We start from the raw sequence: 21474 nt of genomic DNA, 5'->3' as shown, positions 1-21474 counted from the left end.
ATACTTTAAACAAAAGAATTATTTTATTTGTCATCATTATATATATATTTTCTCATTCAATCTGTTATTTTAAAAATATAATTATTATGCACAAATAGTAATTTGTATAATTTCTATCGAGTCTAAATTCATTCAGAGTACTATTCGTAGTTTCAGCCTCATCGCAACTCAGGCGATTTTATGTATAAAATCTTTTTTCTCCAGGGACAAAGTTCAAAAATTTTAAATTTTTCTCTTAAAATAACTATGCTTTGTTTCCAATGCACAATGTAAAATTGATCATTCATATTGGACAAGTTTACAAGAACGAATCAAAGTCCCTGTTAGGTGTAATGAAAACTTACTATAAATCGTTTAGTTACGAACTTCACTTGCTACACATTTGAATTTTGAACTTCATACGTGATAACGTGTGTGCAACGGTTACAGCAATAAGAATGTCGAATTAATCGTAGACTATTTAAATATTTTTTCAAAGTAACCGTGGTTAGATTTTTCTGATCACCAATCATCATGAAATCTATGTAAGATTTTGTTTATCTTATTAACGAATTTATTATGTATTCCATGAATTAAATCATCCACAAACAATTATTGATTATAAGGGAATTTTTGTTTATATCAACGTATATTTCACGATTTCGTCAAAGTGATCTTTATTTTTTCAAATGCTTTAGGAATTCAAGACCACCTGTTGCATCACGAAAACATGCTAACCGTCCAAAATGTGATAACGAGACATCTAAAGAACCCGTCAAAGTTTATTGTCGTTTAAGACCAATGATTCATCCTAACGACATATCGTGTATAAATATCATTTCCGATACAAGCTTAATTATTACATCACCAGAATCTGTAACAAACATTCGTACTGCAAACAGAGCTATTCAAACATCTTTCAGTCACGTTTTTGACGCCAATTCTTCTCAGAAAGAAGTATTCGATTGTGTTGCTTTACCATTGATAGAAAATCTTGTTAATGGTAAAAATAATTTACTGTTTACATATGGGGTGACTGGAAGTGGTAAAACATACACTATGTCTGGTAATCCCAATGATCCCGGCATCATGCCTCGTACTTTGGATGTTATCTTTAATAGTATAGCAACTTGCCAGGCCAAGAAGTTTCTCTTTAAACCGGATAAGTTGAATGGATTTGACATTCAATCTGAAGCTGATGCACTATTAGATAGACAAAATGACCTTCAAAGATTTGTAATAGCTCAGAATGGAAAGACTCCTAGAATGTATGTTTCATTGCTATAATAAACAGGTATCCCTATGAAGGAATGTCAAGACTTGCCCTTTTCAGAATCAGAAACAGATTAAATTTTATATAATAATAATTAATAATTTTAAGGAAAGAAAACTTGACATTCCTTCTTCAACTTAAACCTGATATCTTCCATGTTTTTTAAAGGCGAAAACCAGATAATGAGAATAACTTCAATGAGAATATTGTGACACAAAATAGCAACTCGCAAATTATATTCATTGATGAGGATAATGTATATGCAGTGTTTATAACTTATGTTGAAATTTATAATAACAGTGTATATGATTTATTGGATGATAATGAAGGAAAAGTAAAGTGAGTGAATTTGTTGAAAGAATAATTAATGTTTTGTAAGATATATGACAAAATTTGGGAAATTCAGAACTTTACAGAGTAAAATTATTCGTGAAGATGGAAACAGGAACATGTATATTCATGGATGTACAGAAGTAGAAGTTAAAAGTTCAGAGGAAGCATTTGAAGTATTCCAACGTGGTCAACATAAAAGACATGTTGCATACACAGCTCTTAATGCTGAATCAAGTAGATCTCACAGTGTTTTCACTATAAGACTTGTACAGGTAAGACAAACTAATGATATTATTATAATCTTGTAGTTACTATATTAATCTTCTACCAGGCACCATTAGATAGGGAAGGTGAACAAGTTGTTCAAGATAAACGAGTCATTTGCATCAGTCAGTTATCCTTAGTAGATTTAGCTGGAAGTGAACGTACAAATCGTTCCAAAAATACTGGTCAACGTCTTAGAGAAGCAGGTAAATGATGCAAATGTTACTTACACTATCATGTACATAATTCAGATTTATTAAAATAGGAAATATAAATAATTCATTAATGACGCTGCGAACATGCTTGGAAATACTTCGTGAAAATCAAACCCAGAATACAAACAAAATAGTTCCCTATCGAGATTCCAAAGTGACGCACCTTTTTAAGAATTATTTTGATGGTGAAGGAACTGTGAGAATGATCGTTTGCGTTAATCCTAGAGTTGATGACTATGACGAAACTATAGTGAGTGTTTATTTTTTACAAACCCAAGTAAAGTACAAAATACGTCGATCGAATGCTGACGATATTTTTTTTTTTTCATAAAGCAAGTTGTGAAGTTTGCAGAAGTCAGTCAAGAAGTGCAAATTACAAATTCTGCAACTCCGAAAGTAGATCTAGGATATGTACCCGGTAGAAAACAAGCCAACAAAGTAGGGCAATACATTTTTTTTAATGCAGTGAGATATAAGTCCTTAGAATATTTGTTTATTATTACCTTTTTTGCATAGCTATTTAAGGAGGCAAAGAATAGATTGGAGTGTGCCGGTCATGCGGGTGCCGGTGACTTAGAAGTCGATTTAGGTTTAGTATATAGGTATATTGCATTCTATTATTATTCATGTATTTATAACAGGGATACTATTTTATTATACAAAATAATTATATTTTTAAAGTCTTGGAGGTCCATTCCCAGAAATGAATTTATCCAGTCCACACAATGATGAAATTATTACTACGCTGATGCGCTTCTTGGAAATGCGTATTCAGAAACGAAACGTCTTACAAGATGATTTGAAACAGAAACGTAATTTCTATTTCGATATTAATTTTAGATAAAGTACTAATTTGCCCGTATAAAAAAATTAACTTACATAAAATGAATCGTTTTAGAAAATAACTTCAGAAATATGTTGGTAAAAATAGAGCGCGAGAACGTATCGCTCAAAATCGAAAATTCCGCGCTGAAAGCATCGAGTGACCAACAAAAGAAAAAAGTAAGTTTTTAAATAAATGTTAATGTTAAATAAAATTATTGGTATTATTTAATTCTTACAGATATCTACTTTAGAAGCTCATATTTGTAAGACGGAAGCCCAAATCGATACTTTATTGTATAGATTAAATAGCGCGAATGATATAATCAGACACATGAAACAAGAAGTAATTTTAAAAGTTTTATATTATAAATTGTTCCTATTTTGTGGGTGAGAATAAAATTGGTGCAATCTATTTGTAGTTAAAGAACAAGGACATGATAATAAATCAACGTGAAATAGATAAACTGAGAGTTAAGGAAAAATACAACAGTAAAATTCAAGTGGAAACCGACAAAATGGGCAAGGAATTAGAAAGTAAACTACGTCGTCAACGTGAACTTCTTCAGGTATTTAATTATATTCGCATACATTTTATATGGCTGTTTGATGTTTAATATTTGTTTAGTGCCAAATGAAGGAGAAAGAGGACAAACTGAAATTAATGAAACAGATATTAGTAAATAATAATGATGAAATCACGAAAGATGAAGAACCTAAGGAAACAATTTCAGGAATAAGTGATATAGAAATTCCTACCTCATCCAAAGTTGCAAGTAGTCCAAGCTGTTCCTCAGAAACTATGTCTTGTATGACAGTTACTCCAAAAATAAGTGCGAAGTCTGCATCTACTATTCAGTTTAAAGATAATGACATGACAATTACTCCAAAAATTAGCGCGAAACCTACGTCTATTGTTGAGTTTGGAGATAATAATAATGTCCGAGTAAGTAGAAAAGTAAACATTCAATACTCGTTGCCTTATTACATTCTTACCATTATATTCTGCAACAAATTATTCTATCTTTTATAACTTTTAGGAAAGAATTCCAGTAGTAAATCTGCGATACAGGCGGTCTCAAAGTGCAGAGAGATGGATCGATCATCGGCCTCCTGGTTTAGTTCCAGTTGGAACCATTTTCCAACCTCTTATGCGACATAAATTAAGTGTTACACAATTGACAGATCCGAAGGACATAACAGATAGAGCATCCAGATATTGCCTCGTTGCGCAGGAGCAGGATGTGGACGGTGAACTTGAAACTAAACTTTATAAAGTTGGTTTTAGTTATTTTTTAACCTGAAATGCATGTGTAAAAGATTATATAGGTATATACTCTAACTAATTCTTGAATCGTAGGGTGATATACTACCAACAAGTGGAGGAGGTGCGCAAGTTGTATTTAATGACATGGAACATTTAAAACAAGTATCACCCGTTGTAAGAAGAAAACGTAGCGTTTTTTTAAGTCCAGAAAATAAAGATTTCGTTTCACAAAAAGAATGTTGCGGTTCGGAAGAAAATTATTCGAAGAAACCACGCGTTTAGCTTCATCAAGATAACTTTTGTATGCGTTATTTTGCTTATGAAACATTGCAAAGATATGTTTCATAAATAAGATAAAATACATAATATGTATGTAAAAACCAAAGTTGCGAAGAGGTGAAATTCTCTTCGATCTCGTTATGCAATAACAAAAAGTACAAATCAATTATAAGTATATAAACTTATGTTTATTATATCTTTGTTTAATTTGACAACGAAATATATATTTTCTGTTACCGAGTTAGATTAATTTTAATAATAGGAAAATAAGTTAATTGTTTATAGTTTAAAGTATATTGTTGCGAAAGCTATTTCTTACTAAAAGACTAATTACTGTGCAGCTTATAAAATAAAATTCAACATATTCCTTCCTAATATCTTTTTTTATTTATAATTCCGTATCGTGTTAAATGTCCATTTATTTCCCGTGGCTTCTACAACACAGACTCTGTGAATAATACAAACGTTAGGATAACAGAAGCCTGGACGTGTATTGCCAACAGCAAAGTAGTGAATATATATATATACATCGTTTCTACACGGTGCGAATTACAAATAATCTAAATTAAGAATAATCGAAATTTGTTTTATTTTTTACGGTCGAATTGCAAAAGCGGTTTTATGAATTCATAGTTTTCAAATAAATAATTATTATAAATTTCGAACAGCTTTAGTATTTGCAAGTTAATGTAATAGTAAAAAAAAATATATTCAAAAAATTTGCTACTGTGTAGCAGTAAACTGTAGTCGACAGAACAAGTTATATTTTTATCTTATAGAAACTACAACATTACAGAAATTGAGCGTACTCTTGCAACTGATATTGTTATTGTATAGTACAGTGTTGTCGACAATATGCATTACATTTTCATTTTTACTTATACTCCCGATGTGTTGGCAACGTATAAAATCATACAAAGTATCGAGACTAGATGAATACCTTAATTAGTAAAGTAATTAGTCATTATATTATGATCAGTTTTAACAAATTATAAAAAAATCGATTATTAGATTATTTAAAGATAGAGTGTTATGCGACGATGCATTCTCCCCTTTGTTTTTACGCAGTACAAACGGTAGAATATTGTTCATTAGAAGCTATTTGTTGTAAGATAATAAATTTATCGAATAAAAAAGTGAAGTTACAGTAGAATTGTTCTGCATAGAAATTGTTAAGCGAGTTCTTGTGCAGCTGAAGTTGGGCTGAAGTCTTGACGCATTGAGAACCGAATGCTATCAATGATTTATCTTTTTGTTTATATGTATATATATATAAATATATGTTTTGTTAGAAAAACTAACATATTGTCATCAAACTACTATTGGTTAATTTTTACATCGAGGAAAGAATATAAATATACTTTGGTTACATCGTACTGTTTAGGAAAGGAACAAGTCGACGTTCCATTCTCAATGCATCAAAGAATATATATGCCATTCTCATTTACTTAAATTCTACAATTGAAACACGGGGCTAACTTTGAGCAGTCTCGCGAGTGAAAGGAGACATGAATCGTGCATAATACATACGATTCGCTTTGTTCCCTGTAAATATACTTTACGAACTAAGCAAATCGATGATCTAAACACCGAGTCGCGGTAACTGAAACGATCAAGGGGTTGACATTTACAGATTTTAACATTTATTCGTAATTCTTAAAATTTGAAGCTCTTATTATATATATGTGTACGTGTGTGTACGTGCGCGCGCGCGCGCGTGTGTGTGTTATATATACAGGGTATTCTGGCAACGAAGTTATAGATACCTAACCAGTGGGCGATTCCTCGTAAATAAATCTATCTAAAATGCTGAATAAAATTTGTTCATATAACGACACAATAAGATGGCTACAGCGACCACCAAATTTGTATTGCAGAGTATATTCCAGAGGTAATGGAAGTGTTAAAGGATTAAAAGCGGATCTTTGTGTATGACACAAACAATTGTATTCTGCACTTTCGATTTATTATTTTTATGAGAAATCACCTACCGTTCGGTCGTACCATCATTCCCGGAACATCCTGCATATATAAATATATATATATAGTACCTTCTGCGCGTATAATATATTACTTCTCTCCTCTCTTTAGACCTACTGAAACAAAAGTTCTCGTAAAAGCGGTTACGTTCTAACTCGAATATTTAAACATTCCAGATAATACCACGGAACTAGACCAGAAGTATTATGGTTCTTCTTTATGAAATCGGAGAAATTCTTCACGATAGAAGTGTAGGCTTTTTTCGCGAAACATTAAAATTGCTCTTGATTTGAGGTTATATGTAACATCAACAATAACTTTCATATTTCCCAGTAAAATAGCATTACGTGTAATTTACTGTCAGATGACGGTAGTTAACACAGCTTTACTAGTACATTATGTGTACCAACAACAACGTACGATATAGTTTCGTTATCACTGTCGATATGCTAATGTTTAGGACATCGAAATAATAGATCAGCAAATATCCACGTATAAGTATATTCTTGAGTATAATGTTGAGTATCATTTCACAAAATAAACAGGATATGCGATCAATTCTGATACTTTATAAAGCCTCTTCGCATACTTCTGTCTGTACACATAATGCACACAAAATAAAGCCTCGTGTTTCAGAAGCGTAGGTAAAGTAATGAAAAATTAAAAAAAAAAGAAAAGAAAATCACGATGTACACAATCGTGATAATAGAAAAATTGTAAGCTAATACTGAGAAAATATGTCACTGGTTACAAAAGTTAACAAACAATCCCGCAAACAAAATTCAGGATAGGTCTCCTTAGAATGATGATCCGTGAAATTCAATCATTTGTTATGTTTCTAACTCCATTGTAAATGTCATGAGGAATATTGAGATACTCGACAGTAAAGGCATTGCCGATGGACCACATAAAAACCTTTGTAGTCAAACATCAAACGTGTAAAGAATAAACATCCGATGCACCAAACTTCTCATTCCATAAACGTAAAAATGTAGTACAAGCGACAGTATCGTCACGGCTTTCGAACGAACGATCCAAATTTACAAGCTTAGCAAGAACGAACAACGAACTTATTCTATAGCTTTGCTCATAAATTCTATAAATCGCTTGCCATATTGTTCTGGATCACAGGTTGATATACCATCAACATTAGCACCGTACTTTACTGTTTTAGCTGCCTTTGCCGCTTGCTTACGAACGCCGTAATGGGTTAGCACATCGATTATGGCTAAAAAATAAATTTCCTTCATAGGTGCACCTAAAATAAAATATCATTTGAAGTATGATAGATAAAATATCATTTATTTGATAATCAAAACAAGTTTCAATTAAATAATCACCTTCTTTACTAGGAATTGCATAAATATCTAATTCAGGAATTATTGCATCTTCGTACTGAAGACTCGTGTCGCGATTCAACGGGGCATGTGGTGATTCTGGAGGTGTTGACATAGCAGTTATACCATACCAACCCCATCCACGGCTAAAGAAAACATAAACATAAATATTACAAATATTGATAATCAATCTTTTATATAACTTTTAAGTGATACTTACTCTCCCATTGGACCTCGTGAATCTATTCCACTTCCAGACTCGCTGTCTTCTTCATCTTCATGATTATCTTCTTCTTCTTCTCTCTCTGCACGTTCTCTGTTCTCTTGTTCGGCTCTTACACAATCATGTAAACCAAGTAGTAAGGAATAATCCATAAGGTGCAATCGTGTCAAGAACTGTAAAAGTAATTTATTAATCGACATAGTACAATAAAATACAATAAAGAAAGAAGAGAGCTCACATCAACATCCGCAGTTAACGTTTCAATGAGTTTTGCTTTCGCATCTTCGCCAATATAAATTTTCATTCCCTCTTTAACAAAATCATTGTCCTTATATGTCGGCAAATCTTTTTCTTTTTCTTTGTCAGATGCCTCACGATCTACCGTTGAACCTTTTAAATCGAATTTCTTATGAGTCGTTAAGTGATTCGAAAATACATTCCTTATGGCAACAACATAATGTTCGACTCCATCCACCGTTAAGCGATACATGCCAAGGTACTGAGGCAATAAAGTTTTCCCATGCCTTTCTACAATATACTATAAATAATGTTGTTAGTTTTACATAATAGAATAAAAGCGCACTGTATAGAAAAACATCGCAATAAAAGTTTTTTCCATACCGGATGATAATGTTTTAAAAATGAATGCATCCTTTCCACCTCTTCACTTGTAAGAGTTTTAATGATGAACAATTTATCATAAGATTGATAAAATTTTGCGCCACTTTTACCAGAAGAATCGTCTAGTATTGGTTGTGATCTGAAAAAATAGTAAATAGTTTCTTATTTGCATTATCCTAACACCATATTATATTTTTATTAAGGGTAAAGCATTTATTTCTTTCACATAAAAGCACACCAGATTATACATTTCTTGCCATAAAAATGATTTTGTTTTCATAATTTTTTTTTATTCTAATAAGTGTAACTACATTTTGACATGCATAACAAAAAGAGGAGACTAATTTTCCATATAATTATTAAGCTTAATAATTCACTCATAATAGTGATGTTATTTATGTATTATGTGTACTTCACTAGAATAAAAAAAAAAATTGGTAAAAACCATGAAGATGACATCTAACAGTCAATAAAATAAAACTCTAAGAATATTTTAATTTTATATAGTGTGCTAAAATAAATGGTTTAAATACTGGATACATGTAATACTCATTAAAATAAGTAAAGAAGTACCAGTAGGCATGAGTCTAGACATCAAGTTTCTCAAAATTATAAAACAAAAATCTTATTTCATGATAGCAGGTGTTTAAAGTAATTTCTATTTAAACTTATCACTTAGAAACTTCTGATTTCTAGATCTATGGTTACTAACACTTTTTTGCTTACTTTGATGAGTATTATACATACCCAAATTTGGATCATCAATTGTAGCACATCTTGTGTACTGCAAAAACTGAAAGTATATCAGGCTAAAAAAAATAAATGCATGCTAATATTATATGTAATTCTGAAGATTTTAATTTATGATATCTTGTAGGAATGTGTGAATATGTCCTTTGTGTATGATAAAACAATACTATGAAATAATGTATGTGCTTTGTTTCTTTTAAGTGATTCTTTGTCCTTAATGAGGAGCTCATGGGAACGTGTTAGCCACAAGCAACACGCACAAAATGAAAAATCAAGTCTGGCTAACCTCAGACGCTTTGGCTTAAAACTGTAGGAACGTAGTGGCTTATTTAGGACTGGAATTTGTGAGAAAACAGGAGGAGGAGAAAGGGTTATTGAAGGGGCAGTAGCAGAGCGCTGTACCAATTCACGAGCCTTCCCAGCCAAATCCGAATGCCTCTCTGTTCGCGAAGGATTAAATGCCCGACATCTAGCATCAAAATTCTTACATTACAATTTACCATCAGCAGATTTATTTAATACTTTCAAATCAACAGTCGACTTTGTACACAATATTCAAGCACAAAAACTATGCATTTTTATTGATGCAGAATGATACTAATATTACTATATAACAAAGTACATATTCTTGTCATGACATTTCAATTCAAACTGACATTAAATACCATGATAAAGTTTTTATTCACAATGATTTGGCTATGAGTCACTGGATAGATTATCTTCCTTCAAGGTTATATCAAGTAATGTCCCTAAACTGCAATGTTCTATAAATAAATGAACGTGCTTTGTAGCTGGAGAAATAAAAGAACATTGACTAAGTCATTTTAATATAGACACAAATATTTTACATATACTACAGTTATCACATCTCATATTGAAAGCTTTCTCAAAATGTAACACATATCTTTAGCATGCAGTGTAATATTCAGAAAAAAAGAAATCTAAGAAGTAAATTAAGAGTTGTCATAAAATACATTCCAAATAAATATTGGGTTTCATTATTACTTTAATAATACGTTTTGATAAATTTTAAAAATCTTAAGTAAATACTTAAATAATATAAATATTAAATAAGCTATCTTTTACCTTGTCATTGATTCCTTATAATCCAAATCATCTATACCAAATCTCTCCCGTAGATTTCTGAATACTAATGGACAATACTCTTTGATTTTAAAATGAGAAGGCATATTCTCCCTAAAACAAAAAATTCAGTTCATGAATATTCAAAATTCTTTATTAAAAAAATTATAAATCTTAATGGAATTCTTATATTTTTAGTTGCTCTATAACTTTTAAAAATACTATTGGAACAAAAAGTATCAACCACTTTTGAGTTAGGAAATATAATTATTTGTATCTTTTTCATTAACTACAACCTCAGACCATGAGGACCTTCATTCATTCTATTATTAAAAGCAGTGACCAACCTACTAATTCAGTATTTAGCGATATATTTAGAATAGACCATCTCTGTGGTTTGCTTGAAATTTTCATTAATGATTACTTTCCTAGATTAGGTGGAATATCATAACAGTTTGTTTGAAAATGGAACATTATTATGTAATATACAAAACTCACTTGTTGAAAAGGTGATTATCCACTTTCAACTTGCTATACGCTCTGAAATCATCTGGCAGCAGCATTACAGGTATATTAACATGACTAAGTTCATTTATCTGCAATACATAAAAACATGGTATTTGCATGAAAATTTTACATTACATAGTACATAATATTTATCATTATCCATAAATGAGTATTAAATAGAACATAAATTTCTTCATATTAATTTTGCATACAACTTATTTCAAACACATGAAAGTACTAGTACCCACTCAATATTTTCTTCTAATTAATATTTAATTTGATACTTACCTTTAATGTATAAGCAAAGTTTATTAAAACATCAGTGCAACAGAAGGAAAGTTATTCTGCTTTCAGTTATGGGACAATATAGAAATAAATTATCTTTTTATAAAATTAATTATCTGTATTCATAACAAAACTAATTTCATTATTTAATCAACTCAACAACAACTCATTTATGAAATTTCATGTTTCAACTTGTTTTGTTATGCGTGTAATCTAAAGATGGAGGGAGGAAGATAAAGTGAAAACATGAATAAAAAATTTCAGTATAAATAAAAAGAGAAAGAATATATACTTAAGATAACCATCATGTAAGTTTGTGGTCATAAAATAAATTCAATTATATGTATTTATAATAAATCTAATTTGATTGGTTATCAATTTATCAATTAAACTGTGATGTTAATAAAAGACAACAACTCTCAATGGAACTATTTTTAATTGAACTCTAGACGAAGTCAAACTAAATAAACACTAGGCAATTATAACGGAATCAACGAGTAAATAAACATATATAACTAGCGAGCAATGTCTCGCAAGAAACAACAATAAGCTAGATGAAACCTAACTGTTTCAACGATCGATCCCTTCGTGGATAAAAAATATTTACGTCATACTTGCTTTGTATACGAAATGTATAATAAGTTTTAAAAACGTTAATGCTTCATTAGCTGCGAGGGGATGGTGTCCGAGATTTGTGTAACTTCAAATATTTCCGTATCACGGTAAAACTTAACGAGAGAATCAAACGATCGTAAACGCGGCAAAATAACGCAACATTTGCATAAATTTCCGAATTCTTATTCGGTTTCAAGAAAGAGCGGACGAGGAAAATGGCATTTCGATGACGTGCGTTGCTGTCACGCAAATACGTTAGTACTCACCGTGTGATTGACACCCCACATGAAAACACTGAGAAGAGGTTCATTCGCACGAAACAGCTTAACCTTTTGATGTTTGACTCGAAAGTGTTTCTTTTTCAGCTTGCTAAGCCCACTAGACATTTGCGGCACACTGGACATGTTTCTCGGCGCTAGTGCTTTCTTACGAACACCTTTTGGCTAACACCTCTGTTGCACGTACAACGAAAACTCACAACAACTTCTTTACACTGTCATCATTGCGGGACTGTGCCTCGTACTGCGAGACTCAACACGGAAGAAAAAAGTCGCACAAGTTCGAGGTGACAATCGCCGCGAAATACCAGGCGTACCCGACCGCGGTTGATTAGCGACTGAGCTCCTTTTAAAAATGGCGAAGACAGCCATGTCCTACCTGCAACCCACGGACCTGAAGGACGGTGCAGAGAGTAGTTCATTGGCAAGGGGAGCGAAGCCTCAATTACGGGGGGAAATGGTCTCTGAACTAACCTTCAACCATCTTACCTTGATCAACTCTTGGCGCCATCTATATGAAATGCGGCAAAATTTAATTGCGTATCTTCTTTCATATATCACGAGATACCATAGCGATTAATTGCGTTAATTGCGTTTTTATTTAAAGTGTTAAAGGAAAGTTTACATCCTTATTACATTACTGTGTGATGCACTATTTTTAACATTTCTTACAACTTATATGATTTTCTTGTTCTCATCCATCCATTCCTTTATCATTCTTTACATTTTATTTTAAACTTTCATCCTTCCATACTTGGTCTCTATTTTATTTCTTCATTAAATTATTTACATTTAAAAAAACGATATTTTTCCTTTTGTTCAATATGCATCATTCATTCTTATTTGTTCACACTCATTCTCATTCTCAGGACTGGGATGTTAGGTTTTTTGTTATACTTAATTCTAATATTATACATACTCAGTTAATATCATTTGCAAGCCGAGCCTGCCTTTATTAAAACTCAGTTAGACTTTTCATATATTCTTTGTATTCTGTAACATTTGTGTAAAGCTATTCAAAAGCGAAAATCATATAAATTATTATATATCTCTTCATAACATACTTTTTCTTTTATTATTATAACATATGATTTTTTCTTTTTCTCGTAGCGATTAATAATTTCAAAGAAATTGACGATGTTGTTGTAAAACTTTTCAAGTGATAAGTTTTAGACATGAAAGGTATGGAATTTCCTCGCTTTTAATAATCGGCGTGTATGCATCGCGTTAGTATTGTGTAGGAACTATACTCATCTACTTCGCATTTTCCTTATTATGAATCGTCATTTGTTTTCCTTCTTGTTATGTCAGTTAATGTAATCCCCGCTTAAGTGGTATTAACGGAATCTACGTCATTTCACGTAGTCTTGAGTTTGTTGATAAACACACTCAATGACCTCGACATCGTACACCACCGCTAAATTGTAATCCTTTGAATTGTTTACAACATTCAAATTTTGTTCGTTATTATTTTACTCAATGTTAGTTGACGGATTATACTTTCTGATACTTTTTTTCTGATTTTGATTGGTGAAAAGGATATAAGAGTTCCAGGAGAAAAGTTGAAGATAAACTTGATATCTCTCTAACCACGGAAGATAGCGAAAATCTATTTGGATACGATGTAAGTTTTCTACGAAAACGTTTCATAGATAATACTTGATCTTAGAATAATTTAAAGTGGAATAGTTGGGTGATTCGTATATATCCAATAAACAAAACTCTTTGAGACTAGTATTATGCTGCGTAAATGATTGCCATCGGTAGCGCCAGGGCTGGCGTGACTTTTTCCGGGGCCGAGTTCAAAAATTTTGCAGGGCCTGAATTCACATTCAAATCCTACACTTAAATTTTACAACGAGGAATTATTTATTTACAAATCCTATATGTACTTTGATGATTTTTGTCACTCCTTTCAATTTAATCATCGCTACTAAAAAAATGTTTTGCATCTCAGCAAAAATTGCTTCCATTCGTTAATGGTATCATCGGTCTGTAAAAAGTTAATCAAACTCGGTACCTTTTAATACAGTAATTTTTGTAGACCGCGGGGTCTTTTAAAACGCGAGGCCGGGTTCCGGCGAACGCGCTGAACCTGCCTTGCGCCGACCCTGGGTAGCGTTACTATATTGTTGACCAAGGAAAGTTGACCGAAGGGTTTTTAAAGGTTATTCCCCCTTCCGTCTATCGTCGCAACCCCGCGACACTATGCACCGTCCTTCAGGTCCGTGCCTACCTGCAACCGCACAACAGCTATAGAAACTCTGCGGATACGCGAGTTGCGCCTTGGCACCGTTTCCAATCGCAACGAACAACTTTCAATCGCAGATTTGTTGCAATATTACGTTTGTGATAATGATTTTGTAAAATGGTTAATCGGATTGTGTTATATTTAACATATATTTTCAAAATTTGTATATACTTTTTGTTCGCCTTCGATTATATTTTAGACAACAATTGTTAATGCGTCGTAACGATTCAGAGCGCGATAAAAGTTATTTTTATGAATCTCGTAAACACATACTGGTACACTTGCCTTGATCAAACTTAAGGCAATTTACATTTTTTATGGTCAATTTTCTTCATACAAATCATGATATAGTGTCATACTGCAGTATTACAGGGTGTTCAAATTATAAGAATCCAGTGGTTTCTTATACATGTATCGTTACAGGCTCATAGGATTAGAGGCAGATAAAATTCTTGTCTTAATAAAAATGTCAAATAATAAATAAAAGATAAAGAACTCTTGATCTGTTATTTTATCACTAAAAGATTACAATTTGAATTTTAAAATAAAATTATATTTCACGTTGAAGTTCAACTAATAGTTATTAAATAAAACATGAACTTTACATCAATTTAAAAAATATTATTTGGAGAATACTTAGCCTATTTTTGACAGGTTAAAGGGATTATTCATCCAGATTTTTCATATTTAATCAATTTGAATCGAATAGTTTGTGTATTGATTTCTGGAACTGAATTAATATATAAGTCGAGTTACTATGTATGTCTAATAATTATAGTTCTATATCAACGACCTACGATACACTCCTGGGAAGAAATATAGTTAACCAATGAGATTCCATTGCAGTGACGTAGTTTGTTTACTCGAGTTCTGTCATTCGACGAAGTGAAGTAATATTCGAAATTTATTCGTAATATTCTAGTGTCTATAAAATATTCAAATATTCCCAGTTTTATAGTACGCTCCATAGATGATATAATTAAACAGAGTTTGTCACATGAACGACATTTCATTGGTTCGCTTATGTCGATACGAGGCTTTAGTCAGGGATGTATCATATGTCTGACGCATGATGGACGAAAATATTTTTCATTTTAGTATTTTATTTGACATATATTTTTATATTTTTTTCGTGTTAGATAAGCTCATATAGAAGTATACAATTGTTCGTTGCCGTTTGTATATATAAATAGTAACTTACATGAATTTTATTGATTTTCTATGTATATTTGAGGAATATTCTTTTGCCAAAATAGCTTGCCGCAGTCACGTGATATTATTTGGCACTTACAGTAGGTTGTTATAGTAATTAGAAAACAATGAATTATGACAAAATTTCATTACTTTTATAAATAATACAGCGAGTTACATCTTTTTTCAAAATTTGGTATCAATCTTAGATTTTTTAAACTCGAATACAATTAATGTAACGATATATCATAGAATAATATTTAACACATGAGATCAATGATGAGATTTTCTTTTACTTTCTCCTTTACTTTATAAATATCACATAATTATTTCTAATACAAAGTGAACATTGTCAAAGAAATCAAAACGAAACAAAACACAGTTTGATTAAATAATTTCACCATCTTGTAACATCTAAATCAGAATTTCGGTTGTTTGAATACAGAATTGAAAATTTATTTATCGGTAAGCAAAATCTGTAGACTTAGCCTTAAAGGGAGATTCGTCGTCGTCGTGATAATGTGAACGGGTCGTAACGCGTGCACCAAGAAAGCCGCCACCAAGAACGTTGTGCTAAAAAATTTATTAAATTACAAAGATTTACGATCGAATATAAAAATGGAAACAATGTCGAATCCTTATCCAAGAAAGATGCACGACACGTACGAGGACGAAGAAGAGAGGAAACACTTTCAACGCATCGTGTCGGCTTTTAAATATTACAAGTGAGCACTTCACGGAGCATCGTTTCGTTTGCTTCACTTTAAGTCTCGGTTTGACGATTTGCTCTTATCTTTATTACCCTTATATTTTTTTATTCTGTACGGTATACCAGTGATAACTTAGCACGATGTCGTTTACGATTTTCCGGTTGTCGTTGAATATTCTCATCGATATTACTTAACCTGCGGTGACACAGTTGCGCTATGATATTTCATTTTGCTACTTTTTATGACTGCTCTACAAATATAGTACTTGCGATATAAATTTTGCTGTTAAGTCATCGTTCTTAGTCACAACTTAAGCAAAAGTTCAATAACTTGTGTTCAACATAGGCTTGGTTAGGAGGGATTTATCCAATCAGATATGGATGTATGCAATTTGTCAAGAGTTGATCTCTTGAAATCAGTATTAGTCTTGAAGTAGTAGTTGTATAGTACAAGTATGTATACAGTGTTATTCTATGATAAGTAACTTCTATTTTACAATCTTTTCTTTCAGAAATCACTCGTTACAAAGGGTAAAAAAAACAGAGTCCTATTTGTTATCGCTTCCAGCTCATCATCAAAAACTTCTATCAAAGTATAGGGAACATCTACAAGAAGTTAAAAGGTGTATTGAAAATAATGATGAAATAATTAAATTCATTATAAAAGATGTTGCCCATATTTTTGAAAATGTGAGCCCAACTAGTGCACAGACTGACAGTGTAAGAAAAATTTACATGGTGTGTGGCATGTATATTTTGTTAAACAATATTATATGTTGATTAACATTAGAAAAAATGTATTCTAGTAATCCTATTAAATATAAGCAAAGTATTTTTATAAATGTTACAAAGTAATTAATATTTGATTTTACTTTAAAACAAAACTGTGAGTGTCATAAATATAAATCATTCATCTATGTCTCATCAAACTGAACTGCTAACTTTGTTTAACAAAAATTATCTCTTGTAATGTAGATGTAATTTGTATTTATAATAAGAAATTTTGAATCTAATTTTGAACTGTAAATATAATTTTTTATTTTTCTAAATAATAGTGTAAGCATGCATATAGTTAGTAATAAACAAACATTTACATATATATATATTTGGGGAAAAAGAAAAATGACTGATTTTGTTTCCTCTATGTATTGAGTTTTTTTATATCTGAAGATGATTGCCATTGAAACAGTCCATTAAAAAAATATATGTGTATTCAAATAAATAAATGTAAATATTAGAGCATAAATGCTCTTATTACTGACTAATTATATGCACACTTACATCTATTTTTCAAGCTTGGATTTTTTCTTGTCATCTTAACAAGCTTCTTTTTTCATAAATATATATTCTATTGTACAAAATATAGGTAGGTCTGATTGCAGACACTAAATCCTCGTCCAGTAATGGCTGATCAGGAAAAGGTCCAAGCTACAATTAAACAACTGGTTCGTGATTGGAGCGTGGAAGGAACTGAGGAACGCAATGCTTGTTATCAACCTATTATAGATGAAATCATAAATCAATTTCCTTTAGGATATTGGTATGATTTGTTGAAATTTTATAAATACTTTAGATAGAAACAAAATATTTTCTATTAGAGTAGCTGTATATATTTAGGATAGCTACTGTGTTTTACTAAAACATTGTTCAGAAGAGTATGAAATGATAGGTAAATTTCCAGTACGCCGTCGGAAGTGCAAATTCTAGTACCTGGAGCAGGTTTAGGAAGACTTGCATATGAAATTGCGCGACGTGGATATACTTGTCAAGGAAATGAATTTTCACTTTTTATGCTTTTTGCATCACATTTTGTATTAAATAAGTTAGTATCAATGGAAACCTTTCTTCAACAAATGTTCCGAAATAAAGCAGCGTCCGTTAATAACTTTTATTATTTTAAGATGTAGAGGAGTAAATTCATACCAAGTACATCCTTGGGTACATCAGTATATGAATAATTTAAAGCCAGAACATCAAACTCAGGCTGTATTCTTTCCTGATGTAAATCCTAGTGATCTTCCAGAAGACGCGCAATTTTCTATGACTGCTGGCGATTTTCTGGAGGTGGGTTTCATGATATATGACATACAAAAAGTAAATTTATTAAAAATTCATTTTCTACACTGTAGGTTTATACAGAAGACAATCATTGGGACTGTGTTGCAACATGTTTTTTCATAGATTGTGCAAACAATGTTGTACAGTTTATTGAGACAATCTATAAAATTCTGAAGCCAGGAGGAGTGTGGATAAATCTTGGTCCATTATTATACCATTTTAGCGATATGCCGATGGAAGATTCAATAGAACCAAGTTATGACGTTGTTCGCGATGTAATTCAGGGATTTGGCTTTCAGTTAGAGGTAATTAATTTTCAAGCGCTGCATATAATAGTATTTAACTTAAACTTATTGCGTTTACAGAAGGAAGAGAAACGGGTGAAGACGCGCTATGCACAGAACGTTAATAGTATGTTACAATGTGAATACAACAGCGTATATTTTGTTTGTCGAAAACCTAAAAGACGTATAGATAACGATACGAATCATAGAAATGGCTCTGAAAGTAATGGTATCCAAGAGCAAGAAAATTAATCATTGACGATCCGATCTATGTCACGTGTAAGGAAAATTGATAAAACTATAAATACATTACATAATAGTTTTATCTCTACGAAAGCAAAACTGTTATCTTGTGTGAATACAAGTCAATATTAGACAATTTAAAAAGGAAACGAAAATCTTTAAAGACAATTAACTAAGCTGATACTTTTTTATCGAGAATTTTATTTCATTATAAGTAACTGCTAAATATATTTGCTCCATTGTGAATAAATTGAATAATAAAGTGGTATAATTATTTTTTTAAACGTCAATACGTAAGTTGATTTTACTTCAAAATAATGCATTTTTTTCAATAATAATAGCAGTTTTGCGATTTCCCTATTTAGTTCAATATTTGTGATTTAGCATAATCATTTACGTTTATTGTTTTCATTATTTACCAAATATCGTGATAATATAAAATAAAAGATACTAGATTTTGTTGCATGTATATATTATGCAATATCCCCTTTTCGCAAAGCTCTCTTCCATTTGCATTATAATCAATTTGATTTATGTATTTTTTGAAGAATACATATTAGTTACAAATTTTTGCAGAAGCCAATGTTGCCTTATCCAGTTTTGTCTAAAATTGACGAATATTGTACCGCCAAATAAGGTACAATTTCAAAATCTTTATATTTTTGTTTTGATGTTCAGTATTTTTTCTGCTTTATTCCGATAATATATTTTCACAAGACTATGAAAAGTCGCACAAATTTCATTATGTATTTCAGAGTAATTTATATCTAATGTTATGTTGCTATGAAAAAGAAAGTTTACATTACGAAGTAAAAATGTACCTCGCAATGTAGAATACATGCAGGCCAAAATTAATAAAAAATAAGTTAGGCCTAACAATGTAATTAATCTAATTTTTTATTAAAAAATACACAATGAAAAATTTGGTTAATATGTTTATTACCTTTTAAAAGATCATATTTAAAAATACTTAAGTACAAACATAGACAGTGAAACAAACAATGATGCCAACATATTTTATTCTTACAAACTTTTATTAAGATACTGTACAAATAATGTTGCAATTTGATTAACTTCAATTTGTTGCATTTTACTATAGGTTAGAAATTGTCTGCGTAATCTCATAAGTTGTGATGCTGTACATGGGTTCTGTACTGTTAAGTTATAGCCAGGTATCTTAAATTCGCTTTCAATACCCAATTTTTTAGCTGATAGTATTGCCTGTACAAAAAAAGTATGTAAATTTATGATGTACAATATAATTATGTTATTTACGGATCCTGTTTTTTTGTAGTATTATAGAATGTCAATTATCTTAATAAAATTGATCATAATTTCTTAGGAAATAAAGATCTTTGAATGACTTACATTGACAACTTCTTGTGTTACAGAATCCAATTCATACAAATAATTTGTAGATGATAGTGGTGGCTAAAATATGACATGTTATTTATAAATTTAAGAGAAACTTTAACGAAGTCTAATCTGTTAAGTTGCACAGATACTAACACATTGAGTACTTAAATTTGGTTTTGGTGCTTTCACCTCATATAGCGATCTATAAATTTCATCAAATTGTAATTCATCTTCTGCAGAGAGTGCAAATAATGGTGCATCCCAACGATTTTTACTGTCTGGTGTTTCGTACCTATACATTGTATTATAAACCTCTCATTGTATTGAAATAGAAAAATGTCTTCTATAATGTACTTCTTTACCTCATTACAAGAGCATCAAAAATTTCTCTATCATACTGCTCACATTCTGGTCGTCTTTCATTCCACAACCATGCATGTTCAACTGGTATATCACAATGTATTGTACATTGAGGAGTTTTATACAATTTCGTCATACAGTAAATCTCATAACGATATCCCTTGATATAATTACTTCCGTCGATTATTAATACATTGTTTGTATTTAGCATTCGTTGTGCTGCAGATTTTATATCGCTTCTTACACTTTTCTCTTTTTTAGAATCTGTGGTAAATAGTAGTAACAGTAAGCTTCCACTTATTCCAATCGAAATATATATGGATATTACAATACAAAAATAACAACACAAAACCTAACCAGCATAAAATATATTTTTATTATACCCTGCTTTAATTACAACATCTATTTCATTGATAACATCTACATTTTTTCCTGCCTTATTCTTAAAATATTCTTTCAATTCGGCAGTCCGTGTTGTCTTGCCACTACAAGGTATACCAGTTATAATAATAAGTGGCATTGTATAAAAATTACTTCAAAACTGATAGCTAGACATAAATGTCCAAACCTATTTCACAGAAACTATGGGCGCTACCATTTTGGATAGCAATTTTTTAGTTCTGATCAATTGTTATTGGGAGTATCCAGAAAGGTAACCGCTCACTAAGCCGCTCTGTGAGCGGGTTTTAGTGGCGCCATCGGTGGGAAAACGCCCAAGTTTGTAGTGAAAATCGTTCCCACCGTTTATATAAGATGACGCCACTGATATTTTTTAATAAATTATTCTTCATTTTTGCATAAATGCTTCATTAATACGATTCTTTGGCTTTATGACACTACAATGTATTAAATACTATGTCAAATTTATCATTTTTATAAATAGTTATCTAATACAACAACCCTTTAGTTAG

The 21474-nt window shown here is 31.2% G+C and overlaps 4 protein-coding genes and 1 long non-coding RNA gene across 7 annotated transcripts; 2 read left to right on the top strand and 3 right to left on the bottom strand.

Annotated features, from left to right (window-relative positions):
* Nucleotides 1-88: 88 nt before the first annotated feature.
* On the top strand, nt 89-5886 carry LOC128873267 (kinesin-like protein KIF23). The gene is made up of 15 exons (XM_054116721.1): nt 89-524; nt 678-1247; nt 1421-1591; nt 1659-1857; nt 1917-2055; nt 2115-2314; nt 2398-2502; nt 2581-2666; nt 2746-2876; nt 2963-3066; nt 3128-3232; nt 3309-3455; nt 3515-3832; nt 3927-4163; nt 4247-5886. Exons 1-15 carry the CDS (start codon nt 514-516, stop codon nt 4433-4435), a joined length of 2712 nt encoding a protein of 903 aa, XP_053972696.1. The 5' UTR covers nt 89-513; the 3' UTR covers nt 4436-5886.
* On the bottom strand, nt 3439-4024 carry LOC128873273 (uncharacterized). The gene is made up of 3 exons (XR_008456380.1): nt 3883-4024; nt 3646-3737; nt 3439-3541 (listed from the first exon to the last, which is right to left on the bottom strand). It is a non-coding gene; the product is annotated as an uncharacterized LOC128873273 (long non-coding RNA).
* On the bottom strand, nt 4834-12540 carry LOC128873268 (phosphatidylinositol 5-phosphate 4-kinase type-2 alpha). Of its 2 annotated transcripts, XM_054116722.1 has the most exons (9): nt 12100-12540; nt 10925-11022; nt 10430-10540; nt 9630-9812; nt 8594-8732; nt 8211-8510; nt 7970-8145; nt 7753-7895; nt 4834-7670 (listed from the first exon to the last, which is right to left on the bottom strand). In XM_054116722.1, the coding sequence occupies exons 1-9, from the start codon at nt 12235-12237 to the stop codon at nt 7483-7485; spliced, it is 1476 nt and encodes a 491-aa protein (XP_053972697.1). In that variant the 5' UTR covers nt 12238-12540; the 3' UTR covers nt 4834-7482. The 2 variants fall into 2 exon arrangements, with proteins under 2 accessions (XP_053972697.1, XP_053972698.1); XM_054116723.1 differs by lacking the exon at nt 9630-9812 and having other exon boundaries at nt 12100-12534.
* Nucleotides 12541-13066: 526 nt separating this feature from the next.
* On the top strand, nt 13067-18856 carry LOC128873269 (carnosine N-methyltransferase). Of its 2 annotated transcripts, none has more exons than XM_054116724.1 (8): nt 13067-13735; nt 15999-16278; nt 16775-17000; nt 17645-17802; nt 17944-18084; nt 18164-18326; nt 18392-18625; nt 18686-18856. In XM_054116724.1, the coding sequence occupies exons 2-8, from the start codon at nt 16172-16174 to the stop codon at nt 18854-18856; spliced, it is 1200 nt and encodes a 399-aa protein (XP_053972699.1). In that variant the 5' UTR covers nt 13067-13735; nt 15999-16171. The 2 variants fall into 2 exon arrangements, with proteins under 2 accessions (XP_053972699.1, XP_053972700.1); XM_054116725.1 differs by having other exon boundaries at nt 13074-13735; nt 16775-16982.
* A 1010-nt stretch (nt 18857-19866) lies between these two features.
* Nucleotides 19867-21219, bottom strand: LOC128873271 (protein KTI12 homolog). The gene is made up of 5 exons (XM_054116726.1): nt 20921-21219; nt 20566-20827; nt 20357-20495; nt 20216-20278; nt 19867-20068 (listed from the first exon to the last, which is right to left on the bottom strand). Exons 1-5 carry the CDS (start codon nt 21081-21083, stop codon nt 19871-19873), a joined length of 825 nt encoding a protein of 274 aa, XP_053972701.1. The 5' UTR covers nt 21084-21219; the 3' UTR covers nt 19867-19870.
* Nucleotides 21220-21474: the final 255 nt, after the last annotated feature.

This window comes from Hylaeus volcanicus, chromosome 3 (genome assembly GCF_026283585.1).
Source record: "Hylaeus volcanicus isolate JK05 chromosome 3, UHH_iyHylVolc1.0_haploid, whole genome shotgun sequence".
Classification (NCBI taxonomy): domain Eukaryota; kingdom Metazoa; phylum Arthropoda; class Insecta; order Hymenoptera; family Colletidae; genus Hylaeus; species Hylaeus volcanicus.
Note: the sequence above shows the minus strand (reverse complement) of the source record. Positions and strands in the feature narration are given on the sequence as shown.

Bases quoted from the DNA above. Each gene is read 5' to 3' on its own strand.
- LOC128873267 (XM_054116721.1), top strand. The intron at 2,503-2,580 runs GTAGGGCAATAC...TTTTTTGCATAG, and splicing joins GTAGAAAACAAGCCAACAAA to CTATTTAAGGAGGCAAAGAA. The intron at 2,667-2,745 runs GTATATTGCATT...ATATTTTTAAAG, and splicing joins GATTTAGGTTTAGTATATAG to TCTTGGAGGTCCATTCCCAG.
- LOC128873268 (XM_054116722.1), bottom strand. From the start codon at position 12,237: ATGTCCAGTGTGCCGCAAATGTCTAGTGGGCTTAGCAAGCTGAAAAAG. The intron at 10,541-10,924 runs GTGAGTTTTGTA...TTTTTGTTTTAG, and splicing joins GATAATCACCTTTTCAACAA to GGAGAATATGCCTTCTCATT. The intron at 8,146-8,210 runs GTGAGCTCTCTT...TTACTTTTACAG, and splicing joins CGTTAACTGCGGATGTTGAT to TTCTTGACACGATTGCACCT.
- LOC128873269 (XM_054116724.1), top strand. From the start codon at position 16,172: ATGGAAACAATGTCGAATCCTTATCCAAGAAAGATGCACGACACGTAC. The intron at 16,279-16,774 runs GTGAGCACTTCA...CTTTTCTTTCAG, and splicing joins TCGGCTTTTAAATATTACAA to AAATCACTCGTTACAAAGGG. The intron at 18,085-18,163 runs GTTAGTATCAAT...TATTATTTTAAG, and splicing joins TCACATTTTGTATTAAATAA to ATGTAGAGGAGTAAATTCAT.
- LOC128873271 (XM_054116726.1), bottom strand. From the start codon at position 21,083: ATGCCACTTATTATTATAACTGGTATACCTTGTAGTGGCAAGACAACA. The intron at 20,828-20,920 runs GTTAGGTTTTGT...TATTTACCACAG, and splicing joins TAAAAATATATTTTATGCTG to ATTCTAAAAAAGAGAAAAGT. The intron at 20,279-20,356 runs GTTAGTATCTGT...GTCATATTTTAG, and splicing joins CAAATTTAAGTACTCAATGT to CCACCACTATCATCTACAAA.